Source organism: Misgurnus anguillicaudatus, chromosome 18, assembly GCF_027580225.2.
Source record: "Misgurnus anguillicaudatus chromosome 18, ASM2758022v2, whole genome shotgun sequence".
NCBI classification, from domain to species: domain Eukaryota; kingdom Metazoa; phylum Chordata; class Actinopteri; order Cypriniformes; family Cobitidae; genus Misgurnus; species Misgurnus anguillicaudatus.
In genome coordinates, this window is record NC_073354.2 from 39,445,399 (window position 1) to 39,462,753 (window position 17,355).

At 35.7% G+C, this 17,355-nt stretch overlaps 1 protein-coding gene across 7 annotated transcripts in view; it reads left to right on the plus strand.

Moving 5' to 3' along the window:
• tfap2d (transcription factor AP-2 delta (activating enhancer binding protein 2 delta)) overlaps positions 1-17,355 on the plus strand; it is a 127,298-nt gene that overhangs the window by 3,544 nt on the left and 106,399 nt on the right. For 4 of the 7 annotated variants that reach the window (XM_073856489.1, XM_073856488.1, XM_073856491.1 and 1 more), the window contains exons 2-3: positions 8,034-8,069; positions 14,906-15,002. Coding sequence is in view for 3 of the 7 variants with exons in the window: in XM_073856485.1 (XP_073712586.1) it covers positions 5,287-5,421; positions 8,034-8,069; positions 14,906-15,002 (268 nt within the window). In the remaining 4 variants the exon portion in view is untranslated. Of the gene's footprint in view, positions 1-5,286; positions 5,422-8,033; positions 8,070-14,905; positions 15,003-17,355 lie in introns of all 7 variants that reach the window. The other 3 variants (XM_073856485.1, XM_073856486.1, XM_073856487.1) reach the window with 3 other exon arrangements.

Below are 17,355 nucleotides of genomic sequence, written 5' to 3' on the forward strand. Positions count from 1 at the left end.
TTTCATAAGAAATTGCAGGAGGAAAATGAGCTGTCACTCCAATTCCCAGGATGCTTTGCTGTTTAGCATAAGTGCGCTGTGTGGGCCGCTGTCGGACAGACTGACTCCGAGAGATAATTAACTAAAGCTGCAGTTTTTCCTCCTCTCCCTCCCTCCGCTAGACGCCTTCTCCAGCGCTCATCTGCATTTTTGCCAGAGGCGAGCGGTTAGCACAGGAGCCGGGTGGAGAGAGGGTAAGAAGCCAATTAGTCAGGTGGATGGATGAATGATTGACAGCAGGCTGCTACCTCAGTCCCACTCTACATTAATGCCTCGGCCCAAAACATGAGCGCCTTCGCGTGTATGCACGGGCCTGGTGTCGCGCTGCTTGCTGACATCCTGAGCTCCTCCTGTGCCGATCCTTTGTACGTTTCTCGTGCTGTCTTTTTGTTGTTGTTGTCTATCTTCGCCGTTGCTCTAATCGAAACCCTTTGTGGCCTTTGCTGGTCTTTTATTTTGTCTTTTAGGCCGTCCCTCTTTGTTCTCCTCTGCACCAGCGCCTGCCTTAAATCTTTCGCTAACATGCCTCGATCTATTCGTGGACGTCGTTTAGCATGCCGAAGGCCGTATAGCAATCACGACTGTGTTATTTGAGGTTTTTTATGTGTAATAGCACATCATAAACGACAGTGAAGCCTTGACCGACAAATCCCCCTAAAAACGTGAACTTTTGCTCCTGGTAAAATATTTTCATGACTGATTCCAGAATGACTTCTCTATTAGGTGGGATTTACTGTTCTGGTCTAAATTCACGTTGAGGATGAACGGTGGATCCTGGTGTAAGATAGAAAGTACGTAAACTTTGACTGAACCGACTTCCCGCAGCGATGTCTTGACAGCACAGAGTTCGCTATAATACAATAAATCATAATGTCTCCGTATTACCATAACACCACCTTTCCCAGACATAATCCCATCCACATTCACAAGATTGAGACAAATCATTTCAAACTACACCGTTAGAGTAGAAACCAAAAGTTTATATCCGTGGGAATTGCCTTTCGGGCAAAATGACGATATAATCGCACTACAAGACCACAGTTAAGTTAGACACCATGTTAAATTTATTGTAAAAGTGAAGCCGTGAGGGATAAAATTGTCAGTTTGTACAATATTTTGTATTATTTTAAAGTCATCATGACATTAAAGGAAAAAAGTTATTATTTTTTTTTAAATATTGTGGGTTTTTTTTTTACAATTTTTTTGTAAATTCATGTGCCCTCATAATCTTTAATCAAAATGGTAATCTCCTTCCGGTCATGAGGAATGAATCAAAAGCGGGCCCTGGGAAAGATTGCACTGATTAGCAGTTAGCAACATCCAATCACTTCTCGATGGAAGAATTTAAGTCCCGCCCTAAATTTTTTCTATTTTCAGAAGACGCTTCATTCCGATATAAGTCACAACAGGGAAAATAAGACAATCGCTACTTGCATTTCCTGACGACTTTAAGGTCGTAGTGTGCTGCTACCCAGTTTCACAAGGTTTTGTGATATAGTCACGTAATTTTTTGATTCCCTTTTCGTGATATTATCACAAATTGTTGCGCTTTTTCATGATCGTATAACAAATTCCTGTTTTCGTGTAATTCTCACGTATTGGTTACTCAACTGCTTTTTCCTATTTTCAAACATTGTTGCTTCGATTTAGGGTTAGATTTGATGCTTGCATTAGAATGTCACTTTATGTATTGGTTTATACAATTTTTGTAAAAAAAATTGTATATGTCGCCTGGCGTTGGGGTTAGAATTGGGTTTGGGTAGGGATGTCATTTTATGTAAATCTAACCCTACACCGAAGCGACAATGGTAAGAAAATAGGGCAAAACAGTTGAGTAACCAATACGTGATAATCAAACGAAAACAAGAATTCGTTATACGATCACGAAAAAACGCGAAAATATCACGAAAAAAGAATCAAAAAATTCCGTGATTATATAACAAAATTTCGTGAGACTGGGCTGTGTGTGTCATGTCTAGTTTGCCAACCCACCTTGGGTTGTATTAACACAAAAGTTCGCAAATAAAAATCTATCTTTCATAAAAATGTAAACATGACCCTGATCAGATTTGACTTCATGTTACTCAATTTTGATGTATCCCACTACTACACAGTAACAATTATAATGAATACCATAATAGTGTTAATTGATAATTATAATTTTAACAATTTCATTCCACACATAAAAGAGGCTATCACTTCAAAAGGACATTACTTATTTTTTGCTAAGCACATGTGTCAGCAGAACTGACAGAGCGCCGGCGGTCCGTGTGAGGTCTCGTTCAGAATGGCTGTCAGAAGAGGAGACCCAGCGTTTAGTGTCTGTTTATAGACGTTAAGCTGACGGAGGGAGGAGTGCAGATACTACACCTTAAGGGCATTTTTCCCTCTGGCATTTTACCGGCTATGGCGTCATACTGCTAGCAGCATCAAAACACCAGCAGTCTCTCTGAGCTGACACGATGAAGGGAACACCGAGAGGGCCGACCCGTTTGGTGAGGTAGCATCGCCAGCACAGGAGATAGGCTTAAAAATCGGAAGACACACGGGCCATCCACAGTGTTTGGGTTTCAATTTCTAAGCTCTGAAGGAGCAAAAATAAATTTTCACTTTAGAGGCGGGGTTCAGATTACAATAAAGGAAGTGATCAATGTTTTGGTGAGAGGAATAATGTGCCAGACCTGAGAAATTTAGTGTCAGACAGTAGGCTCAGATATATGAGACCAAAATGTATTTCTCACAATAGAAAGGTTAAGTCGAAACAGATTTATATCCGTCTGTTAGAAATTAAAGTCCCCAGGCTGTTACAGTCAGGAGTTTCAATAAGAAATATTCACTTATTTGACAACATTTGTAAGCAATGTGCAAAGAGATTTTAGAATTTAGAAAGTAAACATCCTTATCATATTACATTTTACTCCGATTTCAGATTCATCATCCCTAAATATACAACCTTATTAGTGATGACAAATTGTTTGTGGCGTCGTTTTGGATAAAATTATCTGCTAACGGAATAAAAATGTAAACAATGTAAAAAGGAAAAATTTTAAAGTCTCTTTGGATTAAAGCATCTGCCAAATTAATTAATGTAAATGTCATTCAGTTGACTGCTTCATGTCAATTATCTGACTACACAACATCAGTGTCCTAACACAGACATTATACAGTAGATCAGGGGTTTTCAAACTTTATATTGGTAGGCAGGGTCTCGCACATATGATAAACAAATAGTGAGGGACCCCTTTCCTAAAATATAATTTACATATTTTTATATAACATTTTTTTAACTGTGTTACATTAATAGGAATTGTGATTTTATAAGGACAGCAAATTATTTACAAACTTAAATTTTACACAATTTTTACTTCAAATTTTTTTGGTGAAAACCCTTGCACTAGACGACCGCTCTTTTTCTGTGAAGTCTTAAAAGATTTCCTCGCAACATTCATACTCTGTGTTTATTAAAAGTCACGGAAAAAACATATAATTCGAGCTTGTATATTTCTGGTGTACAGGGAGAAAGCGTCAGAAATGACAGTAGCTAAATTTGACCAGAATTTGTTCATAAATAATTCATTTTGTCTCTGTAACTTCTGCAAAATGTGATTTAGCAATGAAAATGGTGCCACACCAATTATTATAAATTTATATTTTTATTGAGTAACATCACCTTTCCATTGATTTTTTTTTGTAACATTTTCATCCTTTTCACTGAATCCTTGGAAATGTTATTAAGTGACACTTTAACAAGTTGTCAAATGTAACTGTATGATGTGTAGATCTGGCCAAGACAAATGTCCTCTGCAATAAAAGACCAAAAAATTAATCCATAGTCTTAAAGTAAACATAAATGTATAATCTTTCATATGGTACCATTTTCATTCTTCTACCGTATTTGTCGAGAAGTTACGAGGCATAATGATCATCAGACACCCCCCTCACTTGTAGGCAGATATACTCACTGATTTATAGATCATTATTAATCATTATTATGAAAATTCTGTAGCCAACCAGCACCTTTATCACCGGTTTTCTAATTCATCTAATCAAACAACCCTTTATCACGAAATTATGTACCTATATTAGTCATGTAAATTTGCGAATCTTTTCCGTGACACTGACACGTTTTTCTGCTTTTTGCGTGAACATCTCACGTATTTCTGTTTACGTGTCATTGTCATGATTTTTGTTACTCAGCTGTTTTTTAAACAATTGAAGCTTCGGTTTAGGATTAGATTTGGTGTTTGCATTAGGATGTCACTTTAAGTATTGGTTTATACCTTGATTTATTTTTTTATATTTTATGATTTTTTTAACTATTGTCCCTGGCATTAGGGTTAGAGTTGGGTTTGGGTAATGATGTCATTTTATGGAAATCTAACCCTAAACCGAAGTGACAATGGTTTGAAAATAGGACAAAACAGTTGAGGAACAAATACGTGACAATGACACGTAAACAGAAATACGTGACATGTTCACGCAAAAATGCGTAAAAACATGTCAATGTCACGGAAAAGACTCACAAATTTACGTGACTATAGGTATGTAATTTCGTGATACTGCACTCTCAGAATGGATGTGTTAAAAACAACACATAAGTGTTGATACTAAATGCGTTGTCCCAGAATCCACCCATCTTTGTGTTATTATTAAAACAACACATTTTGTGTTACTTTTAACACAACTACTGTTTTATTTTAACACAAAATCAACACAAAATAACACATACTGTGTTAAAATTACACATAATGTGTTAAAAGCTTAACACAAAAAGATGTGTAAAAAATTAACACATCCTTTCTAATCAGTGTGGGTTGAATCACTTACTGTAAAAATTAACACATTTTATCTCAGAGTTTGATAATTTCTCAAAATTTGTAGACCAGTGTATTTTAAAGCATCTGTGTTCACATATGTCTGTATACATACGTAACACTAAATGCAAATATAAAGTGTTTTGTTATGCAAACAAATCCACAGGAAAATATTACTGCCCAGTGGTTGCTCTTGGCAAATCTCAGTGCTTAGGAGATTTGACACGGTTCTCAATTTTGTCCCAGACATTTCTCATAAAATAAAATTGCTTGAAAGAAGTAGAAATAAATACAAATATAATGGTAGTTAAAATACGACGCGTGTTTAAGTTCATTTTCAGCAGAAATACCTGACATGCACATTTGGTTTAATTTCATTGCTGTCTAGGTTAAATCATTAAGAAATTAAAGAGATCTCATTTCTTTCTTTAAGGGAAACAGGAGAAGAGTTGAAATATTACAGCTGGTTTGCTGTTAATAAGATTTTATTAAAAGCAGAAGTGGACAGACGAGCAGATCTCCTGAGAGTGATTAACTGGAGGAATAAAGAGACAGCAGGATTTATCAGGTGTGAAATTGCAGAACACAATTGAAAGATTTCAATGCTGAAGACACTTGATCTGTTTCAACCCATGTACCAGTCTCATCTTACCCTGTCTGTATGCAAAATTATTTTATATAGCACTACCACCACAGGATGACTAAAAGTAACATTGCTACTAACTTACCCAGCAAGCAATTTTGCTTTTAAATACGTCGTCCAAACACAGCCCAGATGTCTAGGCTAAAACAAAGCAAAATGTGAGCTGTCAGTGAAGACGTCTAACCATAATGAAATAAATAACTAAATAAAAACAAACACATAGTAACCAGTGTTGGGGAAAGTTACTTTTAAAAGTAATGCAATATTAAGTTACTCCCAATAATTGCGTTACTTAGTTACTTTTCATGGAAAGTAATGCTTAAGTTACTTTTTAGTTACTTTTGCATTACTTTTTGTTGCATTCAGAAATTGCACATTTCATCCCAAAAATGTTGAGCTTTAGCCTGCCATCTCAGTTTCTGACTCAAACTGTGCCCACACAGGCGTGATTGCACAGAGTGCATAATGTGACTACGTTTAGTTTAATTCGTTACATAATTTTTTTAATCAAATTAATTAAACTAAAAAAGTGACTTGCATTACTTTTTTGAAAAAGTAACTCAAATATTAATGTGTACATTTAAAAGTAATGCTTTACTTTACTCGTTGCTTTAAGTAATATTATTACGTAATGCACGTTACTTGTAATGTGTTACCCCCAACACTGCTGTTGACTTTGCTTACATGATGGAATATCAGACATCTCACAAGCTATTTAGTACGGAGCCTCTAAGGGGACATGGAGCAAAAATGAAGTTAACCTTAGTTTCGCGTGAAACTACCGCGTCGGCACGTGTAACTACCGCGTGGGCAAGTGAAACTACTGCGTGGGCATGTGAAACTAGCGCGTGGGCACGTGTAACTATCGCGTGTACTGCGCAACTATCGCATGCACTGCGCATTTGAAACTATCGCGTGCGCACGTGAAACTATCGAGTGCGCACGTGAAACTATCGCGTGGGCACGTGTAACTATCGCGTGCACTGCGCATGTATAACTATCGCGTGCACTGCGCATGTGAAACTAACGCGTGCACACGTGAAACTATCGTGTAGGCATGTGAAACTATTGCATGCGCACGTGAAACTAAACTTTAAAAAAAATTCTGCACATGAAGGTTTTGCGTGAGCAGATGAAAGATTCAGTGAGCACATGAAACTAAACTTTTGATTTTTTTTTACTCCAATGTCACCTCAGGGGCTCAGTAATACGGCAAAAATAACATGTTACCAAATTCAAGTTTGTTTTGGCTAGAAGTGGGTTACTCATAGCCTGACTACTGTATATGGGGTCTATGGTTAATCTAGATGGTGAAATGAGGGCTATAAAAATGCATTGCTGTTTTTGCATTGCACATTAGGCAACAATCTAATGCATTCTTTCAATAAATTGTATTCTTTTCAACAAACACAGACTTTATGTTATCAAACCAGTGAATTCAAATGACTTGTTTTTTGTCAGTGGATAAGCCTGTAGTATAGCTTGTAGTTCAGAAAGTGGAGTTTAAAGGTATCTTTCCACAACACCAGATGGGATGATGTCGCTTATAAATTGACGTCTGGTTGTGGTTTATGTTGTACGTACAGTATTTCTCAGTAAAGAGGAGTTTGAGCCCCGGTGAAAAGGAGATACAGTCACGAGATTTGAGAGCTGTGAAAGCCTCCGCAGGGACACACATGCACACTGCTGGGACACGGACACCTGCTTAATAACAAGAGAAAGAGAGGAGAGGATGGAGAGATGGTGGATAGACTAAATCCTTTTTTCCATCATTACCTCAGTCCCGGCCCAGCGATGGCTTCTCCTCAGAACACTCTCTGCCTTCTGCTCGTTTAATTAGTCTCAGAGCTGCTCTCTCGCTCCATCTCTCTCTCTCACACACGCGCGCACACACACTTCAGCTCTCAAAATCACTTCACCATCACTCGGGTAACCTTGCTGTACTCTGTTAACTCCAAAACCTTTCTGTGGTCCCCTAAAATTTGATCAATTTCTCTTTCTCTGCAGGTTCTCTATTAGTACCATTTTTGGAAATCCAAAGAACCCGTCAGTCAATAATAATTTCTTTCTTATCTTTATATCATCTAAAGAGTTTTTCCATTAGGTTTTGTGCAACAGAAAGGGTTTTTTTTGGAATCACATAACATGAATCTTTATTTTTATTAGTGTCTACGGTCACTTACTAAATGTAAGAAAATTTTGAAAATGTTAATGTCTTTGTATTAAACTTGGATTTCTTTGCTTTCAAGAACATTTTCCAGTCTCGGTGGGGTAAAATAGATTTTTCCAAGTCCATGCCAGCTCAGATGCGTGCTGTCATTAAACCAGTGATTCTCAAACTTGTTCCCCGGGGCCTTGAGATGGTTCCAGGGGTCCCAATTTGATAAAATACATTAATTGATCATAAATTCTGTGTAATGAAACCTCAGAAGACTGTGCTTAAAACGTATGTTTACATTAACATTTAAAAATCCTTTGTAATCTGTGTGTCATATGTTCTGCATTGATTTTATGCTTTTCGCATTTGTCATTTACAGAACTTTGGTTCCACTTGTGGTGTTGAACAATGTTGGGTAAGTCAAAAAAAGTAATTAATTACTAGACTTCAATCATGTAATTAGATTACCGTACAAATTACTCTCTCTAAAAAGTATTTACTTACTACTAGTTACTTTCTAAATCTTATTGAAACGGCTCGAAAAAATCCAATAAATTTAAATCATAAATTATTCTGGTTCCACTTTAGGATCCAATTCTCACTATTAACTAACTATTAACTAATTTTGCCTCAATATACTCCAACTACTGCTAATTAAAGGTCACATTTTCCTGTGTTTTCGAAGCTTTAATTGTGTTTATGGTGTGCAATATAACGTGTTTGTGTTTCGTGTGTAAAAAACGCAGTATTTTTCACACAATTTACTTATCTCCATAGAGGGTATGCACGTGACCTCACCTTCGACGAAAATGACTGCGGTTACGGCCACTGAGTGGCAAAAAGTCTGAGCGACAGCATTAGCATAGCGTGAAATACACGTCTAAAATGGGAAAAGTAGTTGGGTCATTCTACAGAAAAGATGGAATCCGGGTGATGGAAATTTGCTTAAATGAACTTCTTTCAACATACCCAAAACTTTTTTAATAGCATTAATTATCTTGTCAAATCTATGAATACGCAAAGCGGGGAGCTTAATCTATTTTTAACTTTTTAATACATTTTAATAAAGAATCCATGAGTCATTTATTTGTTATTGGTGTTACCTGTGATTTAAACAACATTAATGTTGATACTAAATATTTTTTCTCATTACAGCTTGTGTATTTAGTTAAAGGTTGAGTGGAGGAATGATAACATCAAGAAAAATGATTGATTATTAATATTTGTTTAATTAAATTCTTCCTTTTTTCCCAGCATTGTATGAAATTATTAGATTCTCAGTTTGACTTTTTTCTTTAAAACCAACAAAAATATTCAACCAAAAAGGCTTTGACGCAAAGACTGAAATATCAACAATGTCTTACATCCCATATCAACAACAAAAATTACTAGAAAGTACAAGAAAATACATTCATAACACCAAAACTTGCTTTACCACCAATGACACAATGTAACACCAATGACACAATGTAACACTAATGACAAAATTAGAATATAATAATGAATATCATAAAACTTATAAACTTTCATACAATTTTCCATCTTGTTTTGTTTTTGTGCTTTTATGTTGGTCAGTTAAAGTGCTTAGGAAGTACTCATTAGACAAGTAACACTAATGACGGTAACACCAATGATGGTAACACCAATGACAATTTACAGAAAAAAAAACTAATATTTTAACAAAATGGTTGCCATTAGCCATGTGCCATGTCATCAGAGATGTAACAATCACATACTTATTCAGTATAATGTATTTTTATGTAAAGATCTTAACACTCCCAGCTATAAAAAAGAGTAACACTAATGACATCTAAAGAGCTGATGCATTGTTTCAAAATTAAAGTGCTTTGGGTAGGGTAACACCAATGACATAAATTTGGGGGACAAATATTTATTTGATATTATTCATATTAATTTACATTTTACCATTTCAGTGTTATAGTAAATTCATACAGGGTTAAAGGTAAATGTAAATTAGATTTGTTTTACAAAAAACATGGTTTTAAATAATAAGTACACAGTTCAACTTCTATGTATGATCAAAGGGACAGGGCAATTTTAAGGACCAGACATTTAGTATTCTTTTTTTCTTACTATGGAAGTAAATGGGGTCCACGAACAGTTTGGTTACAAAAATTCCTTAAAATATTTTCCTTTGTGTTCATCAGAACAAAGACTTTGTTGTTTGTAACAACATGATAGTGAGTAAATGATGACAGAATTTCATTTTTGGGTGAACTATCCTTTAAATTCACATATCTGGGAAGTAGAGGGCTGGAGTCCAAACTGGCCGTTCGTCCTTGAAAGCAAATTCTGTTAAAGAAAATATATCGCTTGGCATTGAACTTTGCGCTTTATAATTTGCAGGTATTATTGATGCTCTAACAGCAACCTTACACACTAACTAATGTTTAAAAAATGGGATCAGGAAGAACGGCCGATTTAATACTTACACTGTAAAAAATCTTTTTTGTTCAACTCAGATTTACAAGTCGTGTCAATTTACTATTATTTATTTTGACAAGAGATGAGTTGCTACAACTTATAAAATAACTTATGAGCCAATATCTCAGTTATATTAATGCTAATAACCAACCAGTTAATAGTGAGAATTAGAATGTTACACTGTAAACCCGGATAAGTTCTACTAACTCAAAAAAATTACTTAAAAGTTTTGAGTACTGACAACTTCAATTTAAATAAAAAACATTATTTATCTAAACTTAGATAAAGTCTTATATAAATTAAATTATATAATTTATGTAACTTAAATTGTAGTAGTAGCTTTACTTAAATATTTTGTGGCAACTGATTGCCTTGTTTTCTTAAGTTTCCTGTACTCAAATATCTACATTTTACAACTTAACAGAACACTGTAAAACCCGACAAGTTAAGAGTACTTAAAATATTCAAGTAAACTAACTACCATTTAATTTTGTTCACAAATCACAGAAACATATCATGTGACTCATATTAAAATATTTAATTATGGTTGAATCTACTTTTCAAGTTCCCTAAACTCTTTACCTTTGGTGTAGTTGTAAAAACTCAAAAACAATATTGACTGTTAACTTAAATCTATGATAGATGTTGAATGAACTCAAAAATAATAGATTAGATGAAGCATGGACGTATTTTGAGTGATATATGATGTAACTACATGGAAACTTGGATGATATGTAGGCATTGTATGTTTTTTCTGTCTTTTTATGTTTATTTTTTATTTTTATTTATTTATTTTATTTTATTTTATTTTTATTATTATTATTATATGTATTGTGTCAATTTGGTTGTGTTGATTGTAGGATAGCAATGCGAACAATGTCACAATAAAAAGTATAAAAAAAAATAATAATAATAATAGTGAGCTAAACTTTTTGGCACATTTTGAGTACCAGGTACTTTCTATTATAAGTTAGTTTTACTGTTTGGTTTTACAGTGTACCATTATTCTTATTAACTTACCAAAGTATTTAAAGTGAAAAGGATACATGCATTTTAACGTTAGATTTAAATTCTGATGTTTAATCCACTATTGTATTACCTTCATAGGTGTCATTTACACTGGGGACATGTCCCTACCACTTTTTAAAATGGCTGATTTTGTCCCCACCACTTTTTGAAAGCATTTGGTTAAAATGTTCTGAAAAATCAAGCAAACGAAGAAATGTTAAAGGTTTATTTGCACAAAATAAAACATGTGATGCAGTTTAGATACAGAAAGTAGCTTGAACAAATTCTTGACACAGTTTCTTCTTGTCCAAGTTATACATTCCCTACTGTAAAATCCAGCTTAAGCTTGGTTTTAGCTGGTATTGCTGGTTAAGCAAGCTGGTCTAGCTGTGTTTTGGTCACTTTTTAAGCTGGTATAGCTGGACTTAGCTGGTCCTGCTGGAAGACCAGCTGACCAACCAGCTTGACCAGCTTTGCCAGGCTGGTTGGACCAGCTTAGACCAGCTACTGTCACCTTAAACCAGCTAAAACCAGCTACCAGCTTATGCTGGTCTTTGCTGGATTTTTCAGTAGGGTTCTTTCTCTGTGAATGTATTGTTGGCTATCGCTAAAAATATACCCGTGCGAGTTACAGTTTTGTGGTGAAGTTTGAAAACCACTGCATTGAACCAAAAAGGGGGGATATAGAAAATACTTATTTTTTTCAAATATACTATTCTCTCATATTCTAAGGGGCAGTTTCCCAGACAAGGATTAGACTAGTCCTTGACTAAATTAAATGTAAGAGCTGTCCAAACTGAAAACAACTTGCACTGACTTCTTAAAATACATCAGTGTCCTGTGTTTTTGTTTTTGAAGTTCAAGTTAAGCTTTACTGTCATTCCGCTACATGTATGAACATACAGTGGAACGAAATGTCGTGTCGCAGTGTCTTGTTCAAACGAGTTATATTTCATAATTAAACTAAGGCCTAGTCCTGGCTTAAAGAGCCAGTAAGATGCAAATTTTAAGCGTCCTATCACTGTTTATAAGTCCAGGACAACAGGTTTAAATGCATGCAAGGTCAAAAAACACTGTAATTTTCTCAAAATATAAATTTAAAATTACCCCATTTCTCAGTTAATTTCTCCACAAACGATTCGTGTGAAGCCGTTCAATGACTTAGTCTGCCTAAACCCCACCTTTCAGTAGCTCTGCTCTGATTGGTCAACTGACAGAGTCTCCGCACAGACCACAGATCAGTGGCACAGACCAACAATAGTGCAACATGTATTGACCTAGTGCTAACATGATTTACTGAGAAGACATTATCGTAATCCAAGCAATGAAAATGGCGACAGAAACTAATGTTTTTACACTCATTTAAGCATTTATGTAAACTAACCGGGTCATAGCAAAACCATAAGTGTACATGCGTTACCCGCTTCCTAACGTGACTCTCTGACAGTATATTAAGAGTTTAAACAACAACATCAATACACATCATTCATCATTAATCCAAGCAATAAAAACAATGATAGAAACAAACATTTTACACTCATTTAAACAATGTAGCTGTATAATACTCACAGGTTTTGGTTAGGAGACGCATGTTGTTCCAAATAAAGTGGGTAATGAACCATCTTTCATTGCCAAACGTCTAGTAAATCCCTCTGTGTAAAAGTAACTTTAACCACTGATTTTTCACAGCCAAACGTTTAGTATATCCCTCCTTGAAAAAGTAATTTTAAACACAGATTCTTCATATATCTTGATCCTTTGGTAGTGAAAACTACACAAACTGAAAACACAGCGTGATATGATGTTCACACACGAACCAGCTGTGGGCAGGTCATAGTTTTTATTTCTCCCGCGGGCAAGGCTGTAGGCGGAGATTATTATTGAAAGTGTTCGTGTGACGTGGATAAATTCAGGCAGGAGATTCAATCCATATGACGACTCGTTTCAGCGATTCAGAGTCGACTCCCTACTTTAGAAGCCAATAACTTTATTAATCGTGCACTTTTTGGTTCAACTACTTTGCACATTGTTTACATTTATGGACAGCTACATGACACACTGCAAATACAGGTCATTTTCGATTTTGCATCTGTGTGACTCTTTAAAGGTGCAGTGTGTAATTTTTAGAAAGATCTCTTGACAGAAATGCAATATAATATACAAAACTTCATTATCATGGGTGTGTTAAGACCTTTTAATAATAAATCGTTATGTTTTTATTACCTTAGAATGAGATGTTTTTATCTACATGCACGAGGGTCCCCTTACGTTGAAATCGCTATTTTGTGCCACCACGTTTCTACAGAAGCCCTTAACGGACAAACATTTTGTTTCTGATGGTGATATGTTTTTCCGGTGGCGCCTACTGTAGCTTCTCTATGCGTTTCGAAAGCGAGGGGGGAGCAGTGAGCTGAGCCGTTGGTTGCAATTTGTAACCTCACCACAAGATGGCGCTAAAATTTACACACTGCACCTTTAAGCTAATCCCTGTCCGGGAAACCACCCCTAAATGATGATAATATAATCTGTATCCAAAAATTAAAAGAGCAAAATAATAAAGTTTTCAGTACTTTCATACTTTTGGACACCCAAACACTTTTGAAAAAAAGTTGCTATACAGTACCATAGAAGAACCATTTTTGGACCTTTAACGTCTGAAGAATGTTTCTGTTTCAAAAATCGTTCTCTGTAAGAAGTTTCTCGATATAATAAAAATATAAGGAATAATGGGTAGGTTCTTTATGGAACCAGTAATTTGATATTAATCATAAACAAAAAATTGATCAAGCTTGTAAGCACCTTTACGTTTCAGTCTGTGTAATCTAGAAAAACATATTAAAGAAGAATTACTGTACACTCTAAAAAACAAACGGTGCTATATAGCACCAAAACAGTTGCTTTGGATCGTAACGATAGAAGAACCATTTTTAGTGCCATATAGCACCGGTGAAGAACCAGTGAAGCACCAGTGAAGCACCAGTGAAGCACCTGTGTAGAACCATATAGTGCTATGTAGAACCATATGTGGTGCTATATGGCCCCTATATGGTTCTACACTGGTGCTTCACTGGTGCTTCACTGGTGCTTCACTGGTTCTTCACCGGTGCTATATGGCACTAAAATGGTTCTTCTATCGTTACGATCCAAAGCAATTGTTTTGGTGCTATATAGCACCGTTTGTTTTTTTAGAGTGTATAAGTAAAATGCTTGCTTTCTGTTGCATATAGGGGGCAGTTTTAAAATAATGTTTTTCTCTCTGAATTTTGATGGCACTAATGGTAATAAAAAAAGAATATAAGAATCTCTCTCTTTCTCTTACTTTCTCTCTCTCTCTCTATTATTTCTCCCACTGGTTCTGTTCAGTCAGAGCATCTTCTGCTCCGGGGTCTTTGACCGCTCACCCCTTGACTCCGGGGCCTTCACCTCACCACATCTCTCGGTTCATTCCTCCACGCGTTGTCATTTCTTTTCACAAAGTCTTTGTTTTCTCACTGTTAGAAATGAATAACATTAAAAGTGTGCGAGCTGTTTTGAATATCTAATGTTTTTAGCATATTATTAGTGCCTGGCGCACAGAGCGAAAGCAGAATGTGAATTTAAATGAGTTTAAAATCTGATCTGAGATCCTGTTTACTGTTGAGCAAAAACATTTAGCGCCTGCGTTTGCTCCGGCACTGCGAGGAAAGTTTGGGTAAATTGTTTAATGTGCAGGGCTGGAGGGAAAAGATCGTGCGCAGAACGTAAAGCAAACAGAGAGCGCGAGCTGCACTCTTTCAATCTGTCTGTCTCTTCCTTCAGTTCTCGGCGTCTGAAAGAGACGCGCTGGTGTGATAGAGTTCACGCTGACAGTCTGACACCAGTTATCTGTCTCCTGAGAGTCAATCATTCCAGACAGGTACCATTACGCAAACACACACACACATATACACACACAGGAGCACTGAACGGGAAAGTCACAGTTTAGGATCTCACAATCAACACATCTACACAAATATGTGTTAATTCCTAACGCACGCGCGCACACAAATAGTATATTTACAACACTGTAAAAATGGCTGGGTTATTTTTGACCCATAATGGGTAAATATTGGAAAGAACCCTACTGAAAAATCCAGCTAAGACCAGCATAAGCTGGTGAGCTGGTTTTAGCTGCCCCAGCTTGGTTTTAGCTGGTTTTGCTGGTGTAGGAAGCTGGCTTTGCTGGTGTAGCAAGCTGGTCTAGCTGTGTTTTGGTCACATTTTAAGCTGGTCTAGCTGGACTTAGCTGGTCATGCTGGAATACCAACTGGCCCACCAGCATGACCAGCTTTCTTAGGCTGGGAGGACCAGCGTAAACCACATTAAACCAGCTAAAACCAGCTACCAGCGCATGCTGGTCTTAGCTGGATTTTTCAGTAGGGAACACATGCTGGGTTATAAATGACTCAATGTTGGGTTGATGTTATGCAACCATGGGGTATATTAACCTAGTAGTTGGGTTAAAACAACCCAGCATTGGGTCAGTTTTGATGTCAGGATATAATCTGCCCTCATCATCGGCTGTTTTTAAACAATTGACTTTCATTGCTTTTATTTCCCGATACCTCTTAAAAATAAAGTTATTGAGGTAATATGATTTAAAACATATACTTTATTAGTGGTGCTATGCCTTTATTTATATTGCATGCATTTATTATATAGACTTTATTGGTATCATATACTATTAAGTTTGTAGATAATGATGGATTTAGCGAATTTCCTACTGGGATGAATAAAGTGTCTGTCTGTCTGTCCGTCCAATACTTTTCTGTCAGTTTGAGTTTTAAAAAGTCTTTTTGTACATATGTGTAGAGTAGGTATGTGAAGTTTTAGCTTAAAATACCATATAGATAATTTATTATAGCATGGTAAAATTGCCACTTTGTAGGTGTGAGCAAAAATGTACCGTTATGGGTGATGTGTCCTTTTAAATGCAAATGAGCTGATCTCTGCACTAAATGGCAGTGCTGTGGTTAGATGTGCAGATTAAGGGGTGGTATTCTTATAATAAGATCCCCTTCTGACATCACAGGGGGAGCAAAGTTTCAGTGACCTATTTTTCACATGTTTACAGAGAATGGTTTACCAAAACTAAGTTACTGGGTTGATCTTTTTCACATTTTCTAGATTGATGCCCAATTATAGCACTTTTAACGTGGAAAAAGTCAGATTTTCATGATATGTCCCCTTTAAGGCGAATGCTCTGTTTTCTCTTTCTTTCTTTCTTTCTTTCTTTCGACGATGACGATGACTGTATAATTGCATGTTTCTTCACAACTGTATCATGGCCTCCGAACAACAGAAGTAGTCAAATACCCAGTTAAAATAACTATAACTAACGATAAACACAGTTTCTCCCAACATATCATATTCTCAGTACAATCATAAGGTATAAGGTAAAAGAACAGTGTTGTGTTGTGTTGTTTTGTGAGTAAATTTACGATTAAGTGGTATTTGTTAAACAAACACACATCAATATATCACAGCGTTATTGCTTATTTACCAATTACTAAGCAATAAAATATCAAGGACACAATTTTCTATTAAAATGGTAAACAGGTTCATTAATCTCCATCTTTCTGCTAGAAGATATAAACCCTGACGTGCCTGATATTAATAATTCATCTCTATGGGTGAGGTACAGTGATATCAATCACTATATAAACAGGTAATCCCCTTTAAAATGTTTACTTACTATGAACAACATTTAGTGCGCATAACCGAGATGTTAACATTTACATTTAGAAATTTTAAGAGACACATTTTGCATTACGACAATTACCATGATGTTTTTATTATAGTAAAATAACCATGGTTTTATGATGAATTTATTGCTATTTGTATAGCAATAGACTACAAATACAATGGTTAAGGCATTAAAAACATTGATTAAGTTAATTTGGTTAAAGGTTAACTGCAAACAAAACCAAAACTATTGTTTCTAAAGTTAAACCATGATTAATTTTGAAAGGGATATCCAAAAAGGAGCCAGCATGGCTGTTACTATAACAAGTAGGCTTATTTGGCTAGGCCACTCACTATATTGATATCCAGAGCTTGTTTTATAATAAACTGGGATTTGCTTTAACAAGAAACATCCAGACATGTAAATAAAATGTTTTTATTTAAACTTTTTTGATAAAAGTGTTAAATTATACCACATAGTAAATATTTTAAGTATGATATAATGGTATCCAGTAGATGTCGCTGTTGCCACAGTAATATTGAGC